We start from the raw sequence: 24,063 nt of genomic DNA on the forward strand, positions 1-24,063 counted from the left end.
ATATAACTGTTCGTTATTCCGGAGGTTCATATTGCGGAGGATCGTTATTTGGAAGGTTTGTAATTCAAAAAAAAACACACAAATTCCCTATGTCTAGAGGTTCGTTTATCCGAAAATGAAAAAGGGTTCGTTAATTCAAACATTTGTGGCGTTATTCCGAAGGTTTGTTATTCCAAGGTTCGTTAATCCGAAAATGTAATAGGGTTAGCTATTCCGAAGGCTCGTTTATCCGAAAAAGAAATAGGGTTCGTTATTCCGAAGGTTCGTTAATGCGAAAATGAAATAGGGTTCGTAACGAACCTTCGGAATGACGAGCCTTATTTCATTTTCGGATTAACCAACCTTCAGTATAACGAACCTTCAGTTCATTTTCGGATTAACCAACCTTCAGTATAACGAACCTTATTTCATTTTCGGATTAATGAACGTTCGGAATAACAAGCCCTAATTCATTTTCTGATTAACGAACCTTCGAAATAACGAATTTTCGGAATAACGAATGACGGGCAAATCAACTATCATTAATCAACATAATGACTCACCATTCCTGTTGTCTCTAGGCGATCAGATGCATTCATGGAGAACGACTTGATAAACATGTCGCACACGGAAATGCAACGTTTGTTTCTCAGCACTGTAGACAATCCATAGAGACTGTTTCCAACTTCGGTTAGGAGGATGTAATTAAATATTTGTAATACGTGCCTGAGCTACAGCGTGTCAAGGTAATATTCACAACCGTGCCTCATTTCACGTTTGTAAAGAAGGAGTAAAAACTAATTATAGACTCCGTGTAGTTTATATTGGGTTTGTTTCGTGATCATCTGCACTTTTTCTTTGTCTCTAGTCATTTTAATTTTGAAATGAGAAAATTGATAACTTAAAAAAGAAAAAACACAATCACTACCTCGTTGCTATGGGCGGAGTCTATCTGCGACGCTAAATCCAAATATACGGACACGTTTCTCTTCCGTTGAAAGTCGGAAAATCATGGCCAAGAAAACCACTCATAATTTCTTGCCTTTCCTTCATCAACTTCGAAATTTCGGCGGATGTATGGACCATGCATTAGCCAAAAACAGAAATTTGATGGCATTGAACGATTTTGACGATTTGACTTCAAACTCGATTTTCTCGGCTCTGCCATCGGCGACTTTTTTTTTTTTTTTTTTTGTCTTGGCTGGTCACAATAGTTTTGTTTTGATAGTCAGATTAATTTTAATTTGCTGTCGTGTTATGATATTCATTCATTATGTTTTTTGTAATGCTGGATCAAATTTGTTTTGTGTTTGTCTATTTTGAGACGTCAGGCATGCCGGATAATGATAATAATAACAGCCACTATCAAAATGTGCGAGATGTTTGCATATTAGACTTGCACAATATAAATGTGTTGTTTACTCTGTAAACAATTAGCCACATGGTGGTCAGTTATATCGTGAAATAAAATATCACTATCACTATATAAGATATCACTGATGATTCCTTCAAAATGTCGGCTAAAACAAAATGCAAAGCTGAAATCCTTGTATATATTCGAATTATCAAGGTATAAATATGCACTTACGTCGACATAAATGTCTCTTCTTTCTTTGAAGTAATTCATAACCAGCTGCCACATCATCATAATTATTATAGCCGTGTATTCTCTAAAGAAATAGATGTATAGCTTTTCATTCACTTGTAACAGATTAAGTCAAACATTTGTAAGTTTGATGAGATACGATATTACGCTTACACTTAGCACATTTCGCATCATAATTTATAATCAAAAGACTATGCACTTTTAAAATATGTATATAGGTGGAGTGGGATTCTTACGACATCTTTGCAAGTTTTTTTTTTTTTTTTGCGGATGCAAGGAGAGATTTAGTGATCCACGGTAATCTTCGCATTTTCCTCCTTTCTTTTCTCGGTTGCTAAACAGGAACAACAGAGCACGCTTAGAAACTAGTATGCTGTTCTGTGCACTGATGTTCTATGTGCACGTCACGAGACCGACACCCATGCGTCATACAGCCCATGAGTTATACAGCCCACGAGGTGCAGTCCATGAGTTCAACACTGAAAGCAAACGAAGCAAATATTAAAGGGATTGGTTGAGACATAATTTCAGGTTTCTAACATTTTTTGGTGCGATAATGAGAAACCTCTTATGAAATGTGAATGAGCATGTAATTCTAAGAGGAATTCAACGTTTATTTGATGGAAATTTGTTTTGAAATGGCTGAGGTATCCAAAAAGGGTGATTCTAATAAAGTGTGGGACCCACACTTTATGACGATCACTTTGTTTTACTTTGGTTTTGGATGTTTCAGTCATTCCAAACCCGATTTTCATCAAATAAACTTTGAATTTCTATTAAAATGGTATGCTCTGTACTATGTCATAAGTGTTTTCTTGGTATCTTGCAAAAAGTTAAAAGCCCAATTTTCATCTCCACCAATTCTGTACCATCCCTTTAAGTCTCATGTTGTAACGTAGAACTCGTGGGCTGTTTAACCTATAGTGTCGAACTCATGGGCCTTGTTTGCCCAGTGTCGAACTCGTGAGCTGCATGACTCGTGGGCTGTATGACTCTTGGGCGTCGGTATTGTGGGATGGCCCCGTTTCTATGCTACAATAATTTGATCAACACAAGATAGTGAATTGAAATATGCAATTTATATGCTCAGTGTAGGGGGAAGTTACAGTCGAATGTCTTTTTAGGTGATCCGAGATCCGAGTATCCTCTCGGATCACCTTCTGTATCTGTACTGATTCTTTGGTTCTTCTTCTTCTTTATTTCTCCTCAAAAGTTGTGTAGCGACTAGCTCAGAAAGCGCTCTTCCTATCAATTTCAAACTTATACCATATATGTATCATGTCCCAAAGACGACAGATTTTGTAAAATCATAGTAATCAGTCGACCGTGACGTCACTATGACGTCATTATATGAAAACACATTCTCATTCATATCTCATTATTGGAATGGAATTTTTCAATGAAATTTACGTCACATATATTTCAAGTCAAACGAATTCTGCTCATATTCTCAAAATTCATATCTGCTCTAAAAACGCGCGCGTACGCGCGCGTTGAAATATTTGTATGCTCCAATCGAGCTCAATTTTTTTTGCACACCTTTCAGACCATTTGGTGCATTTTGTGAAAAATTAAAAAAAAATTGGACGGACGCGTACGCGCGCGCACATATACGTACACACAGCTCATATGCAACAGAAATTTCCCGTTTTTTCACACGGATCTGATGTCTGAAATGTAAAGGAATATTTCTACCAAGTTTCAAGTCAATCCGACTCAATATGACGTCATACGGGCCCGTCAAAGTTGAAATTCCGCGCGCGCGTCAATGGCGATATACAGTGCCACTATGCCAAAAAACCGCCAATTTTAAATCCGATTTTACTCGTCAGGATGAACCGTGACCCCCCATTTTCTTTACATATTTTGAAAGCTGATGAGTTGTACATGTCATTTCATGGGTTGGCGAAACTGAAAAAAATTATTAAAAGATATCAAATTTCTTAATAAATTTTTTAAAAAGTAAATTTTCAAAATGACGTCATCAAATTTCAGTTCACTCGAGCGTATCTCACTTATCCTTTGCCGATTTTCACCCAAATTTCAGTATGTTGTAGCTTATTAAATGGTCTTTCATAATGACTTGATTGGATGACGGCATCACCTCGTAAAAATGGATTGAAAGTAACCTTGTCAAATTTGACCAGTTTACGTGTTATCTCTATGGGAGTGCAGTTTTTCTGGAAATGAAAATTGACATGACTATCTTTATCGAGCACTAGCTCATTTATGCTTCGGTGAATTTCTCCCAGATTTTAATATGTTGTAGCTGAGACCTTGCGCTATCGATTATGTGCCTTTCGTGTTTTCATACGATGTCGGGATCACGTCAAAAAACTTGGTTGAAATTAAAGCTTATCTTCGATGTATTGAGATATTTCTTTCTTTCTGCAACTTTCTTTGCAATTACTCAAGAAAAACAGCCCCTATCACCACCATATTTTGCACATGTTTAGGTCATGTCATGTTCATTATTTCATAAAATAACAACTACTTGATCAGACGCCATCTTGGGTATGTAAATTAGGGTCAAAGGTCATAAATGTTTCATCATGTATCTTGGTAAATACATATCCTATCTTTCCCATATTTTGCAAACGTAAAGACCATGCTACAAGGATCATTTCACAAAATAACCACTTTTTGCTCAGATGCCATCTTGTCTGTGCAAAGTGGGGTCAAATGTCATATGTACTTCTTTCTGTATCTTCGTTATGACGTGTTATCTCTATGGGAGGGAATTTTTCTAGATGTGAAAATTTTTTTTTATTTTTTCCCCTTCCACAGGGTTCCTTTATTGAATAATATCATACACACAAATATATACAAAAAGAGATATGTATGTACATGCAGATTTAACACATGATATTCTTGGCCATTCTAAATACAATAAGAACAGCAAACAGTTACAAAAATCAATTATAAATTGCAAATTATTTTCAAAGTGTCAGAAAATTACCTGACAAATCATTTCATAAGAAAACACAATCAGAAACATTTAGTAAAATGTAACCACTTTTTCATAAATTTCTTTTTTTTTCAGATTTGTTTTACATATATACTTTTCCATATCATAATAACTTTTTATCGCTGACATGATTTGGTCAAAAACTGGCAAACAATTTTTGCATTTGGCTGTAAAAATTTCTTTCCTTACTATAATCATAATGCAATTGAGGGCACTGTTATTACGTCCATAAAAACCAAATAGTTCATTTTGATTTGTAAGCTTAATATGAATAGCATTACGGGACAGCCAAAGCTCAAGTTTTGACCATATCTCGTTTGAATATATACAAGAACAAAATATATGCATAATTGTTTCTTCGCTGTTATTACAAAAAGTACATAAGTTATCTGTTACTAATTTAAATCTCAATAAAGCGTCTTTCATATAAAGAATTCTATTTAGCATCTTGAACTGAAACCATCTCATGTTTACATCGACAGTTGAATAAAAGGGAATTTGGTAATAAAAACTCCAAATGATATTGTCAAAATCAAACTCCTGTTTCCATTTTATAAGACTTTTACATTCCTTTGTCTTATGTTTCAAGAAAGCCTGGTAGATATGTGCACAACCTTTTTTCACTTTCAGTATTAAAAACAATGTTTCAGGAATAATACATGTAGGTTCCATAATCTTAGGTATGACATTTTTATTATAACCAAATCGAATAGCATTACACAAACCATAATATTGAAGACAGTTTACTTGTACATTGTATTTACGTTGAAAATCAAAATATGAAAGAAATTTTCCATCTGTTTCTAGAACATCATTAACAAAACGTACCCCCTTAGCACACCATGACTTATAATAAATTACATTATTATTAACTTGTATTCTAGGATGTGAAAATTGACATGATTGTCCTTATCGAGCACTAGCTCACTTACCCTTCTGTGAATTTCTCCCAGATTTTTATATGTTGTAGCTGAGCCCTTGGGCTATTGTCACGTGTCCCTCGTTTTTTTCATACGATGTCGGTATCACGTCAAAAAACATGGTTGAAATTAAAGATTATCTTCGATGTATTTTCACATTTCTTTCTTTTTGCAACTTTATTTGCACTTACTCAAGAAAAACAGCCTCTATCACCCTAATATTTTGCACATATTATTTAGTTCATGTCACGTACATTATTTTATAAAATAACAACTACTTGATCGAACACCATTTTGGGTAGGTAAATTAGGGTCAAAGGTCATAAATGTTTCATCCTGTATCTTGGTGAATACATGTCCTATGTTTCCCATATTTTGCACACGCAAAGACCATGTTACAAGAATCATTTCACAAAATAACCACTTTTTGCTTTGTATAGATGCCATCTTGTCTGTGCAAAGTGGGGTCAAAGGTCATATGTACTTCTTTTGAACTGTATCTTCGTTATGACGTGTTATCTATATGGAAGGGAATTTTTCTAGATGTGAAAATTGACATGATTGTCTTTATCGAGCACTAGCTCACTTACCCTTCGGTGAATTTCTCCCAGATTTTACTATGTTGTAGCTGGGACTTTACGCTATTGACAAGTTTAATCCGTTTTTTCATACGACGTCGAAATCACGTCGAAAAACTTGGCTAAAATTAAAACTTAGCTTCGATGTATTTTCATATTTCTTTCTTTTTGCTACTTTCTTTGCAATAACTCAAGAAAAACAGCCCCTATCAACCCCATATTTTGCACATGTTTAGTTCATGTCACGAACATTATTTCACAAAATAACAACTACTTTCTCCGACACCATTTTGGGTAGGTAAATTAGGGTCAAAGGTCAAAAGTATTTAATCCTGTATTTTGGTAAATACACGTCCTATCTTTCCCACATTTTGCACACGTAAGGAACATGTTGCAAGAATTATTAAACAAAATAACAACTTTTTGCTCAGATGCCATCTTGGCTGTGTAAAATGGGGTCAAAGGTCAAATATACTTCATTCTGTATCTTCGTTAGTGTATACGGGATTGTGTACCATAGATGGCAGGTCTGACTCCATTTTCTAAATGAGAATCCAAACATCACACGGCCAATGTCAACTAAACACAGATGAAACCGGTATGGTCATGCATATTGGGATCAGGACTCAAATCATTGATTTCCGAACAGATCGGATCACCTAATTTGTCATTGTTAATTGTATTATTCAGTTACTTAACCAGTAATTGACAAAATTATGCAATGATGTCATCACCATAATTGATTATGGTTTGAAAGGTTTCCTTTTATGCATCTCGTAGTAGTATATGCAGAAAGATAGCAGAAAAAAGAAATCATACATGACATGTATTTAGACATTCTTATGGCCACAGACGTCATGATCGGGGTATTCTAAATCGACATGCATTAACGTTGCATACATTGTTACCCTTAAAAAATAAAAGGAGCAAGACTTAGGCAATAGCATTGAAAGGAAATAATGGCACCATCTTTAGCATGATATATGGCTTCGTTCGTTTGCCAGGCAAAATACATGCAAGTCACATTTATTTTTGTGTACAATAATTCCAATTTGAACATCTGCCTAGGTATTAAGTAATGGAATTGCATAGATATCACAGACAATAAAAATCTGTGTGGGAGTGTGTAAGTTGCACCGCACTCCTCGATCCCCGAATTTTCATGAACATAACGTGTAGATTTCCTCTAAAAGGATAAAACCTCTCTATATATTGCAAGTCATATCATCCGTTTGACATCAAAACTGGTGTCGATGTCGATTTCCCCCAGCATGGTTAAACTTGGTTAAACAAAGGACAATAATTATGTCGTCGAATACAAGATGTCAAAGCTTGGAAGTTTGTTTCTTTTCCCGGGGTTACGTAGGGTCTTAGCTAGATTGTCAACCGTGATGGTATACCTGGCTTGCGTGCTTCTTACAAGTGTCTCGGTATATGGTATACGTTGAGTTGAACCCTGGTTAGAAGAAAAGGAAGTCGTTAGTTATCATGGAGACGGATAGGTAAATACATCAGCAATAAACAAACCATCTTCGCAACCATGTTTGTTTTGTTGCCATGCATTAAGCATGGTTTTACCAGTCACACTTAAAGTTTGACTCATCCCTGAGAATTTCCCATAAGTGCGCAGATAAGAGGATTTTTAAAGATATCATCTGTTAGCTGTTCAGGGGACGTCTAATAAAATCTCTTGCGCTTATCTCGTTTTGGTCGTCAGCGGTATATTTCTTTTCTTTTCTTATGAAAATTGAGAATGACTTTACACTTCTGGAGTTTTCGCTTCCTGTACAACATTCCAAACAAATTGTGTCAAAATATACAAAATATATGCGTCCCTTGCATCCTGGCATAATCTTTGTGCAACATATTATATCATCGCACGTCGCAACACGTGGTAACCCAATTCCGATTCTGATTATTGTTCAAAGAGGGAATGATACTGATAGGCCAATGCCATTTTTACGGATTAGACAAACCGATAAAACTGTTCAGTGGACACTTTAGTCCACAGAGTTCAGAGATATAAACTCGTCGAACAAACTTAGCAGGTCGAACTTTTGAGAGAATCCCTAATGACGACATGTCATAGACAGGACATTACATAGGATGACGGTTGGTATTTAATAGGCGGTTTGCCGGTTTGAATTTAGTTCCGTCTTGCACCAGTGCTGGAGAGGCTGTGCTAGTCTGCACGAAAGGAAGAGACTTCGCCGTTGTACTTCTTTAATTCTTGCGATAGAGCCAAACATCGACAAAAAATGAGGGAAATCGTCCATATTCAGGCTGGTCAGTGTGGTAACCAAATTGGAGCCAAGGTAATGTGTCCACCCTCTCGCATTAATGCCCGAATATTGATAGATTGTTCTCAAATGGTGACATTTTCAGATATAAATCGTTGCACCAACCTTACAAATTATGAGATTTATAAGAAACTTTATCTCTTTTTTTTTTTGTTCGACAAAGCATTTCAATTCAAATGATAGTGCAAAATCATAATAACGATGGGGCGACGTAAATGTTGTTTCACAGGGTAGCTCAACCTTAAATTGTTACTTCCGACATGTGGCGATTCCCACTAGTTTTAAAAGTGCATGGCAGAACTGTGAAGTGTTAGTTCGTATAACGCAAGTCAGTAAGCCAATATTCAGTTATTGTCATATCGCCGTTGCTGAACATAGTATTGACATTTCAGTTCACTTTCTGATTAAAAACAGTGTATGGAAACGTCACATTTATGTTCAGTTAAGGAGAAGATACAATTCCATGTTTTGTATTAAGCAAATAATTAGTAATTTAGTAATGATGGACACACGATATCATCTACAGAATCTTGGTTTGAATACTTTTTGCTGGTAGATCCAATCGATCGCCCCTGAGAATAATGGTAATTACAGCAGAACATTTTATAACATATTGGTTGTATCATATGCTATTTCAGGGCCTAAAAGTACAACATCTTACCTATATTGTGCAGAAAACCCGATTCAATTCGGTTAATGGTCACAGAGAAATGTGGATAGTTGTAAAGCATGTCATGGGTCTGTTTCTTCCAAGTTTAGCACTTTGATGCTCTTGGAACTTCAGGCTGCATTAATATGTGAACACAATGGACAGAACTTGGAGGGAAGGGATTCCTGACATGCTCAACAAAGATCCTCATTTCTCTTTGACCTCTGAAGCAAAGTGGATGGGGTTTTCTGAAAGATGTGGGTAATAAGTTGCAGTTTCATACCCTGAAGTTGTATTTGGATTAATTCACTATTTTTTTTTTTAGTTATCGTTGCGGAGGGTCCCATTGTATTTTTTTTCCTTTCTTGGGGGGGGGGGGGTGGGGGGCGGTATATTTAAATGTATTCTTGTAGCCATGAAGTGCTGATCCGCAGGGCCGGCGCAGCGTTTTCAAAAGTGTGGAGGCCCACTTCCGGGTTTCATGAGCTAACGAGCAAAAAAAAAAAAAAAAAAAAAAAAGCCGGCTCATCTCTTCTCCCGTCCACTTCCGGGTTTCTTCAGCTGACAAGCAACTGTTATTTTTTAAAAAAAAAGGTCTTCAGAGACAAAACATACCGCCGCCATACTTCAAGATATCTATCTATTTCTATTTCAGTGCCACTTCCTGGTTGAAAAAAACTCGCACGGCTGCGCCGGCCATGCAGGGTATATGTATGAAAGATCAACACAAGAAATATGCGTTTGCATTGCGCACTTCCTGTACTTACAGTCTTAACATAAAAATTACATGTACGACATGTGAGGGGATAGGAGAGAAAATCAATGAGTAGAAAGGGGCCAACGCTATTCAGGTAATAACAAGAATCAATAATGGTGGAGGTTAGGCGGCCTGTAAAATTTTATCACCAAGATTACCAGTACAGTGTATCAACAGGAGGCGATTATGTAAGTTCGATCAACATTCTGATTTTTATCTCCCAAGGTAGATGAGTGGGTGAGGAGAACAAACATCGACAAAATGATGAAAGAACTCCTATACCAGACAGGTCCACATGGAGGCGCCCTTATATGCACAAATTGAGTTTCCGATAACTTGAATGTATGCCTCGGAATGGCCCGGTGGTATAGTCCTTAACATTATCATATTATACTCTCTAAAGAGTAAATTCATAATGGCAGGGTCCTCTGGTAGAGCAGTGCCAACAATGAAGAAGGTCCCCGGATAAAGAAAACCATTATCATTACACTATCTTAAGGAGGGGGTATTAAAAAAATGCGTATTCACTAATAAAAAGAAAAGATGATTTTTTTTTTTTCGATTCTGTGGAAGGGTTGTGAGTAACTTGTGTTTCAGTTCTGTTTTGTCTAAATAATGGAGTTCTTCTTATCCTACCAGTTCTGGGAGGTGATCTGTGACGAGCATGGCATCGATCCGACCGGAACCTACCATGGCGACTCCGACCTTCAGCTAGAGCGAATCAACGTCTACTACAATGAGGCCACTGGAGGCAAGTACGTCCCAAGGGCGGTGCTCGTGGACCTCGAGCCCGGCACCATGGACTCGGTTCGATCGGGGCCCTTTGGTCAGATCTTTAGACCGGACAACTTCGTCTTCGGCCAGAGCGGAGCAGGCAACAACTGGGCCAAGGGCCACTACACGGAGGGAGCCGAGTTGGTCGACTCCGTGCTCGATGTCGTCAGGAAGGAATCGGAAAGCTGTGACTGCCTTCAGGTGATGATCTCTACTTGAATTTGCTCAGATTTGACCAGGTGGTAATGAGCGAGCAATTGTAAGACAGCTTACAAAATAATCTTCAAAATCTTCAGTATCGAACTCTGCAATCAGGTGTCGTCAGAAAATTCTAGCATATCAGATTTTTGTCAGTTGGTAGGTTTTAGTGGTTTATCAGGCTGTTTTCACCGTCACTATTTCCCTCTTTATTACCGGGGGGGGGGGGGGGTGTTTCATAAAGCTGTTTGTAAAGTTACGAATGACTTACGAGCAACTGGTGATCAGTTCTTGCGCTGAATTATGGAAATTCTGATAAGTATAGCACATCAGATCTTTGATCACCAGTCACTCGTAAGTTGTTCGTAACTTTACGAACAGCGTTATGAAACAGGGCCCAAGTGGGATTCTTACTCGTTTGTGTCGGCTATCGGCCATATTCATCACCTTTATTAAGGATAGGAGCCATGCGAGAAAAAAAAAAAGCATAGGCGCGATGGCAGTGTCGCCTTCAGTTTATGAAGATGATGTTTCATGAGGTCATGAGTAATACGGATTTTGATCTTTTTGCTTTCACAGGGTTTCCAACTTACTCATTCTCTAGGAGGTGGTACTGGTTCCGGTATGGGCACATTGCTGATGAGCAAAGTCCGAGAGGAATACCCAGATCGCATGATGACCACGTACAGCGTGGTGCCGTCTCCAAAGGTTTCGGACACTGTGGTGGAACCTTACAATGCCACGTTGTCAGTGCATCAGTTGGTCGAGAACACTGAAGAGACATTCTGTATTGACAACGAAGCCCTCTACGACATCTGCTTCAGGACCCTCAAGCTCACCACACCAACCTACGGTGATTTGAATCATCTGGTGTCTGCTACCATGAGTGGTGTTACCACCTGCCTCCGGTTCCCTGGACAGCTCAACGCTGATCTCCGCAAGCTGGCAGTCAACATGGTTCCCTTCCCTCGTCTCCATTTCTTCATCCCAGGCTTCGCTCCTCTGACCAGCCGTGGTAGCCAACAGTACCGCGCCCTCACCGTTCCCGAGCTAACCCAGCAGATGTTCGACGCTAAGAACATGATGGCAGCTTGCGATCCCCGCCACGGCCGCTACCTCACCGTAGCTGCTATGTTTCGTGGTCGTATGTCCATGAAGGAAGTCGATGAACAGATGCTCAACATCCAGAACAAGAACAGCAGCTACTTCGTCGAGTGGATCCCCAACAATGTCAAGACCGCCGTCTGTGACATCCCACCGCGTGGTCTCAAGATGTCAGCCACCTTCATCGGCAACAGCACCGCCATCCAGGAACTCTTCAAGCGAGTCTCGGAGCAGTTCACCTCCATGTTCCGGCGGAAAGCTTTCCTCCACTGGTACACTGGCGAGGGCATGGACGAGATGGAGTTCACTGAGGCTGAGAGCAACATGAACGATTTGGTGTCCGAGTACCAGCAGTACCAGGACGCCACCGCCGAGGAAGAAGGGGAATTCGACGAGGAGGAAGAAGATGAAGAGGTTTAAACTGGCGCTCGATTATTGCTTCGCTTATTGGATTTGTAAATTGTGTAAATGCAAACTGATTATACTTTCTAAACAGAGTACCGAAAGAGACGCACCGACTTGCTTAAAGCTACTTGTTTTAACATCTACCTGCTTCCATAAATCAAGAGATGACAGCAAACGCTAAAGTGACGGAGCCATCTCCCTCCCTCCGCCTCTCCCGCCAAAAAAAAAGAAAGAAAGAAGAATATGTTCTAAATGTTAGCTATTTATTACTATTTGTCAATACATTTTCATCTCAAAAGAGAGAAAAAAATACGTATGGAATTATACTTATGTGCGTAATAGAGAAATGCGTCTGTACCTAAATAACAGATTACTACAATTGTGCAAGCTTGTTTGACTCTGCACGTGAAGTTGGGTGGGACCATGTTCCCAAATAAAAACGTCAATGGCTGTTAAATAATGGAGTTCCATTTAAAGAAAATAATTGATATCTCCATGAAATGAATAAAAATGTCACCGTATACCGTTACCATGTCTCATGTCCTTTTTTCTGACTCTGTGTTTGAATGGAGCATAAGGACACTGTACAAGAGTGGTTCATTGAATTTGTGACTTTTCTCAATTCTGCGTTTCGTCGTATGATCGGAATGAAGAAGAGACACAACTGCCTTTCCTTATCCTTCATCGGAACTGTGGTTCGTAACTTTGAAGTACAATACGAATCATACCTTCCCCTTGAGAGTGCGTTGTCACATGTGTGTGTGTGTGTGTGTTGTGTGTGTTGTGTGTGTGTATGTGTATGAACGGATTGATTTATATTTTCCCCATAACATTTCTCATTTTTTGGTAACTTAAACAACGACATCAAATATAAAAGTTGTATTTACGCCATTACGCCAAAATTAGAAGCCTTGCTTGTCATCGAATGCACACACACACACACACACACACACACACACACACACAAGTATTAATACAGGTGATTTATCCAGAGCACCAAGTTATACAGAGATCAAAATGTGAAGACTTAGACACATGTTATCAAATCATATTTGAAAATTACGTATTGCAAGTATTTTTTCCCCACTGAATTTATACTAGACAGGGATCAGTAAATTTAGGATATGTAAGATAATGGCCATCTGAAGCCTGTGTCATATTGTATATAATATATAAAATTTAAAAAAAAATCGTTCATTGAATGCGCATATATTTTTGGCAATGATTATTCAACTTCGTCTCAACTTGTTAGCTTATTCTGAATATTCAATTTCTCATATAAGCAAACAAGTTCACAATAGCAGTATTAGAATTGAATCTGTAAGGAGTCCATTAAAAAGTGCATTGAAAAAGTACATTACTTCCCTTGTATTTTAAATTCAAAGTTAAGAATATCCATACGTGAATCACACATAACGGAGAATAGATATGTGAAATGAAGATCACGAAAACAATATGCTGATCATAATGAAAATAAAGATGAAAAATGAAAATTGTAAACACAATTTGGTGATCATGATTAAAATTTGGCAAAAAGATGTAAGTGAAAGATCACAACTAGAAATGTCACTATCTAATGGCGACTGGTATGCATCTGCCATAATGCATGGTTCTCCTAATAGGTCTACAGTACCTCTTGACAATGTGTGCTGACAGTTTAACTTAATTGGCAAAATAATAAAATGACAGGTTTATCGCAAATGTGTTGAAAGTTCACTTTCCTTAAACCAGATTTAATTGAATGAACGGCTATAATTATTGTCTACGAAAGCAGGTATTTGGGGATTAGAGGATTTTTACTTGACTATTGACCCTTTTATAGGTTTATGCATTGAACATTTTTTTTCAGGGTATGGAGAAAAACGTGTAATTTCAGTACTAAATTGTAAAATAATAGCATTTTAACCTGGCCTTTGACCTTTGACCCCATGACCCTAAAATTCCCAAGAGAATCACCGTGGGGTAGAAGATGCATAGATATGTACTGAGTTTCAAGATGATAACCTTGAGACACTTTCGAGATATGGAGGAAGAAGTAAAATTTAGCATTTTCACTTGACCCTCGACAAGAAACTTCCCAGAGAATCTCTATTGCGTAATACATGTTTATAATTATGTGACCGTGCACCGCAAAACAAACAAAAAGTTGAACCCCTTGATTTTAAGTGAGGACTCAAGGTGTAATGGTTCAACCAAGTCAATCTTGAGTTTTTCATATTTTCTGAAGGAAGGGTCTAGGGCAATTACCCCCTGGGCAATTACCCCGCACCCTTCCCCTGGCCCTAATCCTAATCCTAATCCTGAACCTAATCCTATCCCTATTTAAACTCAAATTCCTAACCCTAACCCTAACCCTAACCCTAACCCTAATCTTTACTCTAAGCTAATACCACTAACCAGTATTTAGCCGGGGGGGGGGGGGGGGGTAATTGCCCTTTGGGGGTAATTGCCCGGATACGCTTCAGAGCCTCTTTTCTCGGTTCACACTTTTCCAGAGTGTGTGTTTTCTTCCCAGTATTTAGGTAGGTTAGGGGAGTCCATTTGAATTGAGTTATACATCATTTTAAAGCTTAGAGTCTGCTCTTTCAGGATCTACCCTTAACTAAAAATTCATATCTGGCGACTTTTTGTTTGTTTTGTGGTGCAGGGTCACATATCAAGCTTCAACAAAAATGCTGGACGCATTTCATAAATTTGAGGGAAATAGTAACATTTTGAAGAGTTTACCTTGACCTTTGACTCATGACCTCCAAATTCCCAAGATAATCACTGCCAATCTGTACATGCATAAGTATTATTAAAGTTCCATGAAAATAACTGGAATCATTTGCGAGATACATGGTGAAAAAAGGATGTTTTTACACTTTCACTTGACCTTTGACCTTTCACCTCCTGACACGAAACTCACTTTGGAGAATCTTTATTTGGTACATGTAGTACTTGTATACATCAAGTTTCGAGAAAATACCTTCAGGCTTTGCATAGATATGGGGGAAATAGTGACATTTTGAGCAATGATCTTGACCTTTCGACCTTTAACCTTCAGCATGTGCACCCAAAGTTGGTAGGCACAACTTCGCCCACTCATACATATACACGCCAAGTTTCATTAGGATACCTAGAACTTTTTTTTAGTTACGCTGTCCACAAAATTGATTACGGACGGAAGGACGGACAGACGGACAACCCGAGAACGTAATGCCTACGTGACGGAGGCATAAAAACAAAGTGATGGTCATGATGTAAAGGATTTATATTGAAGCTCACAACATTGAGCGAAGCAAAAATGTTCAGATTAAAAGCAAAACGATGATTATGATCATAAAATTAAACACAGAAAGTGAAAGTCATGTTCACTGATTAAATAGACGAAGTCAATTTTGCTTATGAAGGGTGAGTACAGCGAAATTGAAAGATCAGTAGTGAAAATCAATCACTCAAAGACGAAATTGAAAGTGCTTTGAAGTGTTTAGCCAGCCCATCCCACTAATTCAAATTAATTGCGCAAATTCGGAAATCCATGTCCAAACACGAAGTTGAATGCTTACATCCGAATATTAACTTTGTGACCATTGATTTGGGTGCCTAAAAATGAATTTGTGAGCATTTAATATGAAATCGTTTGACCAAAGTCACTCCACAGCTCCAAACATGTGAATTTGAATGCACTTGAAATAAAAATGGATGACAATTTTACTAAATTGCAAATCCTACATCTTAGGACATACAGTCATTGTATGAAAACACTTGGTAGCACGTGAAATATAAACTCAGGTTTTTCTCCTTACCATCAAAAGTGGATTTAGCACCTTTTGGAAGAGACAAACACTCATACAAAAGCACGCCCAGTTAGTATCAAGTAAAAAGAAGAACAACGAATTACCAATTCACACGCTTGCATGCAAACGACAACGATCCTATTCAAGAACCGAAGCACATTTTATGAACAAATGAACCATGAAATGAAGCTTAAATTTCACTGAATGATCGTTTCTTTTATTTCTCACTCTCACTCCACAGCCCTCTCCAATCGAGAAGAGTTGTATCATGTCATTTTCAATAAATATAATCATCGTCCTATTTCTTTTCATAATTTTTTTTTTGTACTTGTGTTTGCAACACAATCATAAGAATGTTATGCGTCAATTACTACAGGTTTCTCAGATAAAGTACATAGTCGTTAATATCGTCTGTACACTTTCAACATACTCTGAAAAATTGTACAACATGACCAAGAGTTAAGTGTTACATGTTGATATAAAGCGAAGGTGAAATAGTAAATGCAAATGTGATTTTCTCTTATCTGTTTTGTTTTATATGTCCTTATCTTATTCTTGCTTCGTCCTTTATAAGTGTCAACCGGTCAGTTGTCAAGTGTTCCATGCGATCTGTGCGGTGATAAAATCGTACTACAAATTGCCCGCAGTTGGCCCGCACCTGACAGTATGTAGCGCGTATCTCGCCCGTAGTTGCCGAGAAGTGCGCACGCAAGTCCGATTTACCTGCAGCCAAGGCTGCTTTGAGCATGACCAAAAGATTTCCGCGTGAGTCGGTGGAAATGCCCTCACAGGTCCACGCAATCCACCAGTAGGAGGCCCGTAGCAGCCGCAAGTCAGAGGCAGTTGACCCGCTTGAAGTACATAAGTTTCCCGTGGATCTATGCCCATGCGCCGGAAGCGCGTGTCATCTGCGGATATTCTACGAGCATAATACGGTGGGTGTTTTACTGGCAAGGAACAGTGAGGAAACTGCCAATATCCGAGCGAGCTATACAAGCAAATTGCGTGCATGCTGAGTTTGAGTTAGTGCCTTTACTGCTTGTTCTGCGTGGACCTCTACGGGCAATACCCGCAACTCACCCGGAAAATTTTTAAAAAAAAGTTTTGGTCATGTTCAAAAATTGGCTGCGTGTAAATAGGACTTGCGTGCGCACTTCCGGGCAACTACGGGCGAATTATGTGCTAGGGAGTCCCTACTGCTAGGTACGGGCCAACTGCGGGGAGGTCCGGGTAGCCCAAAAAAAAAAAAAAAATCCCGCAAATTAACCCGCAAAGCTTGCCCAGAGACGGTGTGACAAGACCTTGAACATGTTCAAAACTTGTTCGTGGTGAGTCGCTGCGGTCCTTAGCGGCAGTACCTCGCAGGCAACTCCCATGCAGGTACTTCGCAGCTGTAACGCAGGTACTTCGCAGTTTCCGTATGTCGGTCGTAACTGAAAACGGATCGGTTTCGAAGCTCTCACGCAGGTCACTCGGGTTACATGCAAGGAGCAGGTAGGGGACCTAAGTAGCACGCGTCTAGCAGGCATGGAAAGACGCAAGTACAGAACTCGCCAACATCCTTGCCGTCCGCAGAAAATTTTCCAGCACGCAGGATAATTTTCTGCGGGCGGACAATGATTTGGGCGAGTTTCGCGTGCGTCTGATACCTGCTGGACGTGTGCTACATACATTCTACTCACGTTCCAGTTACGGGCAAGTTGCGTGGGAGTTGCCCGCGAGGTGCTACCACTACGGCCCTTCTACTGGTGTTCTGCGTAGGATTAACTTTAGTTTTTTTTACCACAATTAGCCCAAACAATATCACAATAAAATGTATGTGGTAATATCATGGTATATGTGACAAAACATAGTGCTTAAAGGGAAGTCGTCAGTTATCATGGAGACGGATAGGTAAATAAAACAGTAACAAACAAACCATCTTCGCAACCATATTCGTTTTGTTGCCATGGTTTGACCAGTCACACTTAGAGCTTGATTCACCCCTGAGAATCTCCCATAAAAGCGCAGATAAGAGGATTTTAAAGATAACATCTTTTAGTTGGTTAGGGATGGTCTAATAAAATCTTCGCTTACCTCTTTTTAGTCGTCAGTGGTACATTCTTTTTCCACGTATAAAAATGAAGAATGACTTTTAACAATCACGGCTTTTCGGCTTCTTCGCATAACATTCCAATCACACTGTGTCAAAAGATACAAAATAGATGCGTCCCTTGCATCCTGGCATAATGTTTGTGCAACATATTCTATTATCCCACGTCACAATACGTGGTAACCCAATTCCGATTCTGAACAAGAGGGAATTGTACTGATAAGCCATTGTCATCTTTACGGATTAGACAAACCGATGTAACTTTTCAGTGGATACTTATTTAGTCCACAGAGTTCAGAGATAAACACGTCGAGCCAACTTAGCAGGTCGAACTTTTAGAGAGAATCCCTGATGACGACATGTCATAGACAGGACATTACATAGGATGACGGTTGGGATTTAGGAGGCGGTTTGTATTGCAACTTGCCAGTTTGAGTTTAGTTCCGTCTTGCACCAGTGCTGGAGAGGCTGTGCTAGTCTGCACGAAAGGAAGAGACTTCGCCTTTGTACTTGTTTCCTTCTTGCGATAGAGCGAAACATCGACAGCAAAAGAAAAATGAGGGAAATCGTTCATATTCAGGCTGGTCAGTGTGGTAACCAGATTGGAGCCAAGGTAATGTGCTTGCCCTCTCGTAGTGATGTTCGAACATAGATTTTTCTGAATGTTTGACATTTTAGAATATAAATCGTTGCACCAACCTCACAAATTATAAGAATAAAGTTATTATTAGAAACTTTATCTCTTTTCTTAAATTAGGAAAAGCATTTCAATTCAAATTATAGTGCAAATCAGAATAATGATGGGTAGGGGCGCCAAATGACGTTAATGTGGTTTGTAAGGGTAGCTCAACCTTAAGTCGTTGCTTCCAATATGTGGTGATTCCCATTAGTTAAAGTGCATGGCAGAACTGTGAAGACAAATCATAAAGTCATATCATACTGCCATTGTTAAGCAGAGTAGTGACCTTTCCATTTACTTTCTAATTAAAAAAAAAAAAAAAAACATTGTATGGAACCATTACAATTATGCTCAGTTTAGGGGAAGGTGCAATTCCATGTTTTGTGTTAAGCAAATACGTAATTGAGCAATGATGGACAGATGATAATTATCATTTACAGAGTCTTGTTTTATATAGTCTTTTGCTGGTAGATCCAATTGATCTGCAATATATATATATATATATATATATATATATATATATCTGCAATGTTATATGCAGCTTGCAGATCATTTGGATCTACCAGCAAAAGAGTATCCAAAACCAGATTCTGCAAGGTATATATGTATATATATATATATATATATATATATATATATATATATATATATATATATAATATATATATATATATATATATATATATATATATATATATATATATATGGCAGAACATTTATAAGATATGTATGGCTCGTCTAACCAAATATATATTATATATATTCATGTATTCTTGTAGCCATTAACTGTTGACCGGGATACATGTAGTATAACTCAACATAAGAAAAAGCGTACTATATGCTTTGCATACTTCCTGTTAAGCCCATCCCCCCCCCCCCCGCCTATCCATTGGGGAGCTATACGTAAGTGCACGAGGTGATGCGCCACCACTGATCTCTATGGATAGGTACAGCCCCTATACATAGAGATTAGTGGGCGCCATTGAGGAACATCTGGGTCCCGTTGCTACAGAAAGTCGAGTTTCTAGCAACGGGGTCCCGGACTTGTCGATTTTTAAAGGGGATGGCTAGCAACTGATCAGTGGAAATCAGTGGGAATGCTGGGGGATGATTGTCAACGGGTCGTTAATGGTCACCCCGTCACTGTACAGGCATGCTAACCTGGAAACATTAAACTGCACATTACTTGAATATAGGACCATTCTGAAGCAAATGATTTTCACACAACAATAGATATAAAATGTACTCTTAAATGAATCCCACAAGGATTGGAACAATCATCCCCCAGCATTCCCACTGATTCCCACCGATCAATTACTAGCCATCCCTTTAAGTATTTAGTGTTTAAAATCAATGCGAGGCGTGTCATGAGTGCCAGGTTGGGGCCAAGTTCACCGGTGTTTCGCTTTAAATAATCAAGACATTACTTTGACAGGGAGGTGTCTCAGTTCCCAGGCCTACTCAGGAAGATGATTTGTCTCAATCGGTCCCAGTATACATGACCCAAGTTCGATTTACGAGTCCAAATCTGAGGAATGCTTTGCGTAATACCATCCAGTGGAGGTCCCGCGTGCGAGAAAGATTCACAATTCATGCATGCAAAAGATCCCCCGTCATTCAAAGAACAGGGCGTATTTCTAACCTGGTGAAGCGCTCTGCCTCGCGTTCAACGAAACCCCATGGAAAACCAACTGGTACAGCTATATAAGGGCCATTCAATCATCAGATGGAAAATGAAACTCATAAACAAACAAATGAGCATGACTGACGATTTACAAGTTTGTTTGTTTTTATACCGGTAGCATAAAAGGAAATGTGATAGTGATGTCCCAAAGTGAAAAAAACATTTGATAATCCTCAAATTTAGAAAAGAGAAATAAAGGTGCTTCCCATCGAACCTCCGGAGATATAACGATAATTAATGTGTCATTTTGGGATTGAAGAATCTTAGAAGAAACGAACGCCTTTTGTCGGATTAACGAACCGTTGCGATGCGGAACTGTCGTGACTGTAACCATCATTTTTTTTGTCCAAGGTCACTCGATAACACCCCGTATTAACATAGAATTACATGAACGACATGGGAGGAGGCAGGAGAGAAGATTGAGGAGTAGAAAGGGGGCAATCGATATTCAGGTAATAACAAGAATCAATAATGGTGAAGGGTTAGGCTACCTTTAAAGGTTAATCTTCAAGATTACTGTATCAACAGGAGACGATTATGTAATTTCGATCACCATCATGATTTTTGTCTCCCAAGGACCTGTGTAGATGAGGGTGTGGGAGGAGAACAAACATCGAGAGCTCCTATACCAGACAGGTCCACGTGGAGGCGCCCTTATACGCACAAATTAAGTTTGTGATATTCCTTAACACTACCACATACTCTCTAAAAGGGTAACGGCAAAGTGGCAGGGTCCTCTGGTGGAGCTGTGCCAACAGGGAAGAAGCTACCCTAGATAAAGAAAACCATTATTATTACCTTTTTTTAAAGGAGGAGTTATACAGAAATGCGTATTCACTAATAACAAGAAAAGATGGTTGTTTGGTTTTTTTTTTTACTATTCTGTGAAAGAGATGTGAGTAGCGGACAGTAACACTTTATCGGATTTCCGTCTATGACATTATGACTGATAATTAGCAAAGTGAAATTAATTTGAACATTTGCGTTCAATAACGTTTTGTAGGATTGTTTTTCATTGCAACATGTGCTGCTTACTTCTGTGTCTGTGTACTCATAAACTATATAGTTATCTTAAACGCAGAGATGCTTCCTTTCAAGCAAGAATTTTAGATATGGGGGTGAGGGAGAAGATTACGACAGGCGAGAGAAAGTCTTCCCCATAGTGTTTGTTTAAAATGTACCAAAAAAAAAAATCAAACCATGATGGGGAAAATAGATACACGAGATATGGCAACCGTTCGAATTAAATTCTGTAGAAAACTGGACATTAGTGCACGCTAAACACTGCGCGATTGAGATGTGCCCTCGAGTAATCTATTTAGATTAGCACATTTTTTTCTCTCTCTCTTTCAAGGAACAAAGATCGGAGTCCACTTTTCTACTTAGCACTAATATTGATGAAGCCCGGTATCAACTTGTGTTTCAGTTATGTTCTATCTAAATACTGGAGTTCTTCTTATCCTACCAGTTCTGGGAGGTGATCAGTGACGAGCATGGCATCGATCCGACCGGAACCTACCATGGCGACTCCGACCTTCAGCTAGAACGTATCAACGTCTACTACAATGAGGCCACTGGAGGCAAGTACGTCCCAAGGGCGGTGCTCGTCGACCTCGAGCCCGGCACCATGGACGCGGTCCGATCGGGGCCCTTCGGTCAGATCTTCAGACCGGACAACTTCGTATTCGGCCAGAGCGGAGCCGGGAACAACTTTGCCAAGGGACACTACACGGAGGGAGCCGAGCTGGTCGACTCCGTGCTCGATGTCGTCAGGAAGGAATCAGAAAGCTGCGACTGCCTTCAGGTGATGATTTCTGCTGTAATTTGGTCAGACTCGACCAGGCTCTATAAGCAAATAAGTAAGCGAGGACAACTGCGTGACAGCTTCCAAAATGATAATGAAAATCTCAGATTTTGAACATGTAATGCATCTCCATTGTCCATAAAAGTGTGATATATTCAATTCCTGTCAATTGGTAGGTTTCAACGTCACAATGGGCTGTTCTCATTGTCATGCATGCACTATATGGCTATTCTATAATCGTTTGCATAGGCTAAAGGTCATATTCATCACTTCAAGAATGGCAGTAACGGAAAAAAAGTATAGAGGTAATTGAAGTCGCCTTCACTATTCATGAAGATGAATCTGTCACGAGGTTAGGTATAATACTGATTTTCATCTTGTTGCTTTCACAGGGTTTCCAGCTAACTCATTCTCTTGGAGGTGGTACTGGTTCCGGTATGGGCACACTGTTGATCAGCAAAGTCCGAGAGGAATACCCAGATCGCATGATGACCACGTACAGCGTGGTGCCGTCTCCAAAGGTTTCGGACACTGTGGTGGAACCTTACAATGCCACGTTGTCAGTGCATCAGTTGGTCGAGAACACTGACGAGACATTCTGTATTGACAACGAAGCCCTCTACGACATCTGCTTCAGGACCCTCAAGCTCACCACACCAACCTACGGTGACTTGAATCATCTGGTGTCTGCTACCATGAGTGGTGTTACCACCTGCCTCCGGTTCCCTGGACAGCTCAACGCAGATCTCCGCAAGTTAGCAGTCAACATGGTTCCCTTCCCTCGTCTCCATTTCTTCATCCCAGGCTTCACTCCTCTAACCAGCCGTGGTAGCCAACAGTACCGCGCCCTCACCGTTCCCGAGCTAACAGCGCAGATGTTCGACGCTAAGAACATGATGGCAGCCTGTGATCCCCGTCATGGCCGCTACATCACCGTAGCCGCTATGTTCCGTGGTCGTATGTCCATGAAGGAAGTCGATGAACAGATGCTCAACATCCAGAACAAGAATAGCAGCTACTTCGTCGAGTGGATCCCCAACAACGTCAAGACCGCCGTCTGTGACATCCCACCACGTGGTCTCAAGATGTCAGCCACCTTCATCGGCAACAGCACCGCCATCCAGGAACTCTTCAAGCGAGTCTCGGAGCAGTTCACCTCCATGTACCGGCGGAAAGCTTTCCTCCACTGGTACACTGGCGAGGGCATGGACGAGATGGAGTTCACTGAGGCTGAGAGCAACATGAACGATTTGGTGTCCGAGTACCAGCAGTACCAGGACGCCACCGCCGAGGAAGAAGGGGAATTCGACGAGGAGGAAGAAGATGAAGAAGTTTAAACTGGCCCTTGATTACTAATTCGCTTATAGGATTCGTAAATTGTGTATTAAATACAAGTTGTAAGTGTGTACAACAGTGATTATACTTTCTATACAGATCGAGTATCGAAAGAGTTTAATAGACGCACCGACTTGCATATAGCCACTTGTTATAACATCTACCTGCTTCCACGAAAGTGACCTAGCCATCTCCCTCCCTCCCTCTCCCAGGCCAAAAAACAAAAACAAAAAAAAGGAAGAATATGTTCTAAATGCTTAGCTATTTAGGACCATTTACGAATATATTGTCATTCTTAACAAGAGGGGGAAATACGTATGAAATCATACTTATGTGCGTAATTGAGAAACGCGTCTGTGCTTTAATAACAGATTACTATAGCAGCTTGTTTGACTCTGCACGTAAGTTGGGTGAGACCATGTTCCCAAATAAAAAAACGTCAATGGCTATTA

The 24,063-nt window shown here is 39.6% G+C and overlaps 2 protein-coding genes across 2 annotated transcripts; both read left to right on the top strand.

Annotated features, from left to right (window-relative positions):
• The first annotated feature begins 8,309 nt into the window (after positions 1-8,309).
• On the top strand, positions 8,310-12,253 carry LOC139713165 (tubulin beta chain-like). Its single transcript, XM_071624917.1, has 3 exons — positions 8,310-8,366; positions 10,397-10,732; positions 11,309-12,253. Exons 1-3 carry the CDS (start codon positions 8,310-8,312, stop codon positions 12,251-12,253), a joined length of 1,338 nt encoding a protein of 445 aa, XP_071481018.1.
• A 6,412-nt stretch (positions 12,254-18,665) lies between these two features.
• On the top strand, positions 18,666-23,613 carry LOC139713177 (tubulin beta chain-like). The gene is made up of 3 exons (XM_071624927.1): positions 18,666-18,722; positions 21,941-22,276; positions 22,669-23,613. The coding sequence occupies exons 1-3, from the start codon at positions 18,666-18,668 to the stop codon at positions 23,611-23,613; spliced, it is 1,338 nt and encodes a 445-aa protein (XP_071481028.1).
• Positions 23,614-24,063: the final 450 nt, after the last annotated feature.

The sequence above is a fragment of the Diadema antillarum genome, unplaced genomic scaffold (genome assembly GCF_040938485.1).
Source record: "Diadema antillarum isolate AM-2024a unplaced genomic scaffold, OU_Dant_1.0 scf00000043, whole genome shotgun sequence".
NCBI classification, from domain to species: Eukaryota; Metazoa; Echinodermata; class Echinoidea; order Diadematoida; family Diadematidae; genus Diadema; species Diadema antillarum.

Coding starts and splice junctions, on each gene's coding strand:
- LOC139713165 (XM_071624917.1), top strand. CDS start 8,310: ATGAGGGAAATCGTCCATATTCAGGCTGGTCAGTGTGGTAACCAAATT. Junction 8,367..10,396: donor GTAACCAAATTGGAGCCAAG/GTAATGTGTCCA, acceptor TTATCCTACCAG/TTCTGGGAGGTGATCTGTGA. Junction 10,733..11,308: donor AAAGCTGTGACTGCCTTCAG/GTGATGATCTCT, acceptor TTGCTTTCACAG/GGTTTCCAACTTACTCATTC.
- LOC139713177 (XM_071624927.1), top strand. CDS start 18,666: ATGAGGGAAATCGTTCATATTCAGGCTGGTCAGTGTGGTAACCAGATT. Junction 18,723..21,940: donor GTAACCAGATTGGAGCCAAG/GTAATGTGCTTG, acceptor TTATCCTACCAG/TTCTGGGAGGTGATCAGTGA. Junction 22,277..22,668: donor AAAGCTGCGACTGCCTTCAG/GTGATGATTTCT, acceptor TTGCTTTCACAG/GGTTTCCAGCTAACTCATTC.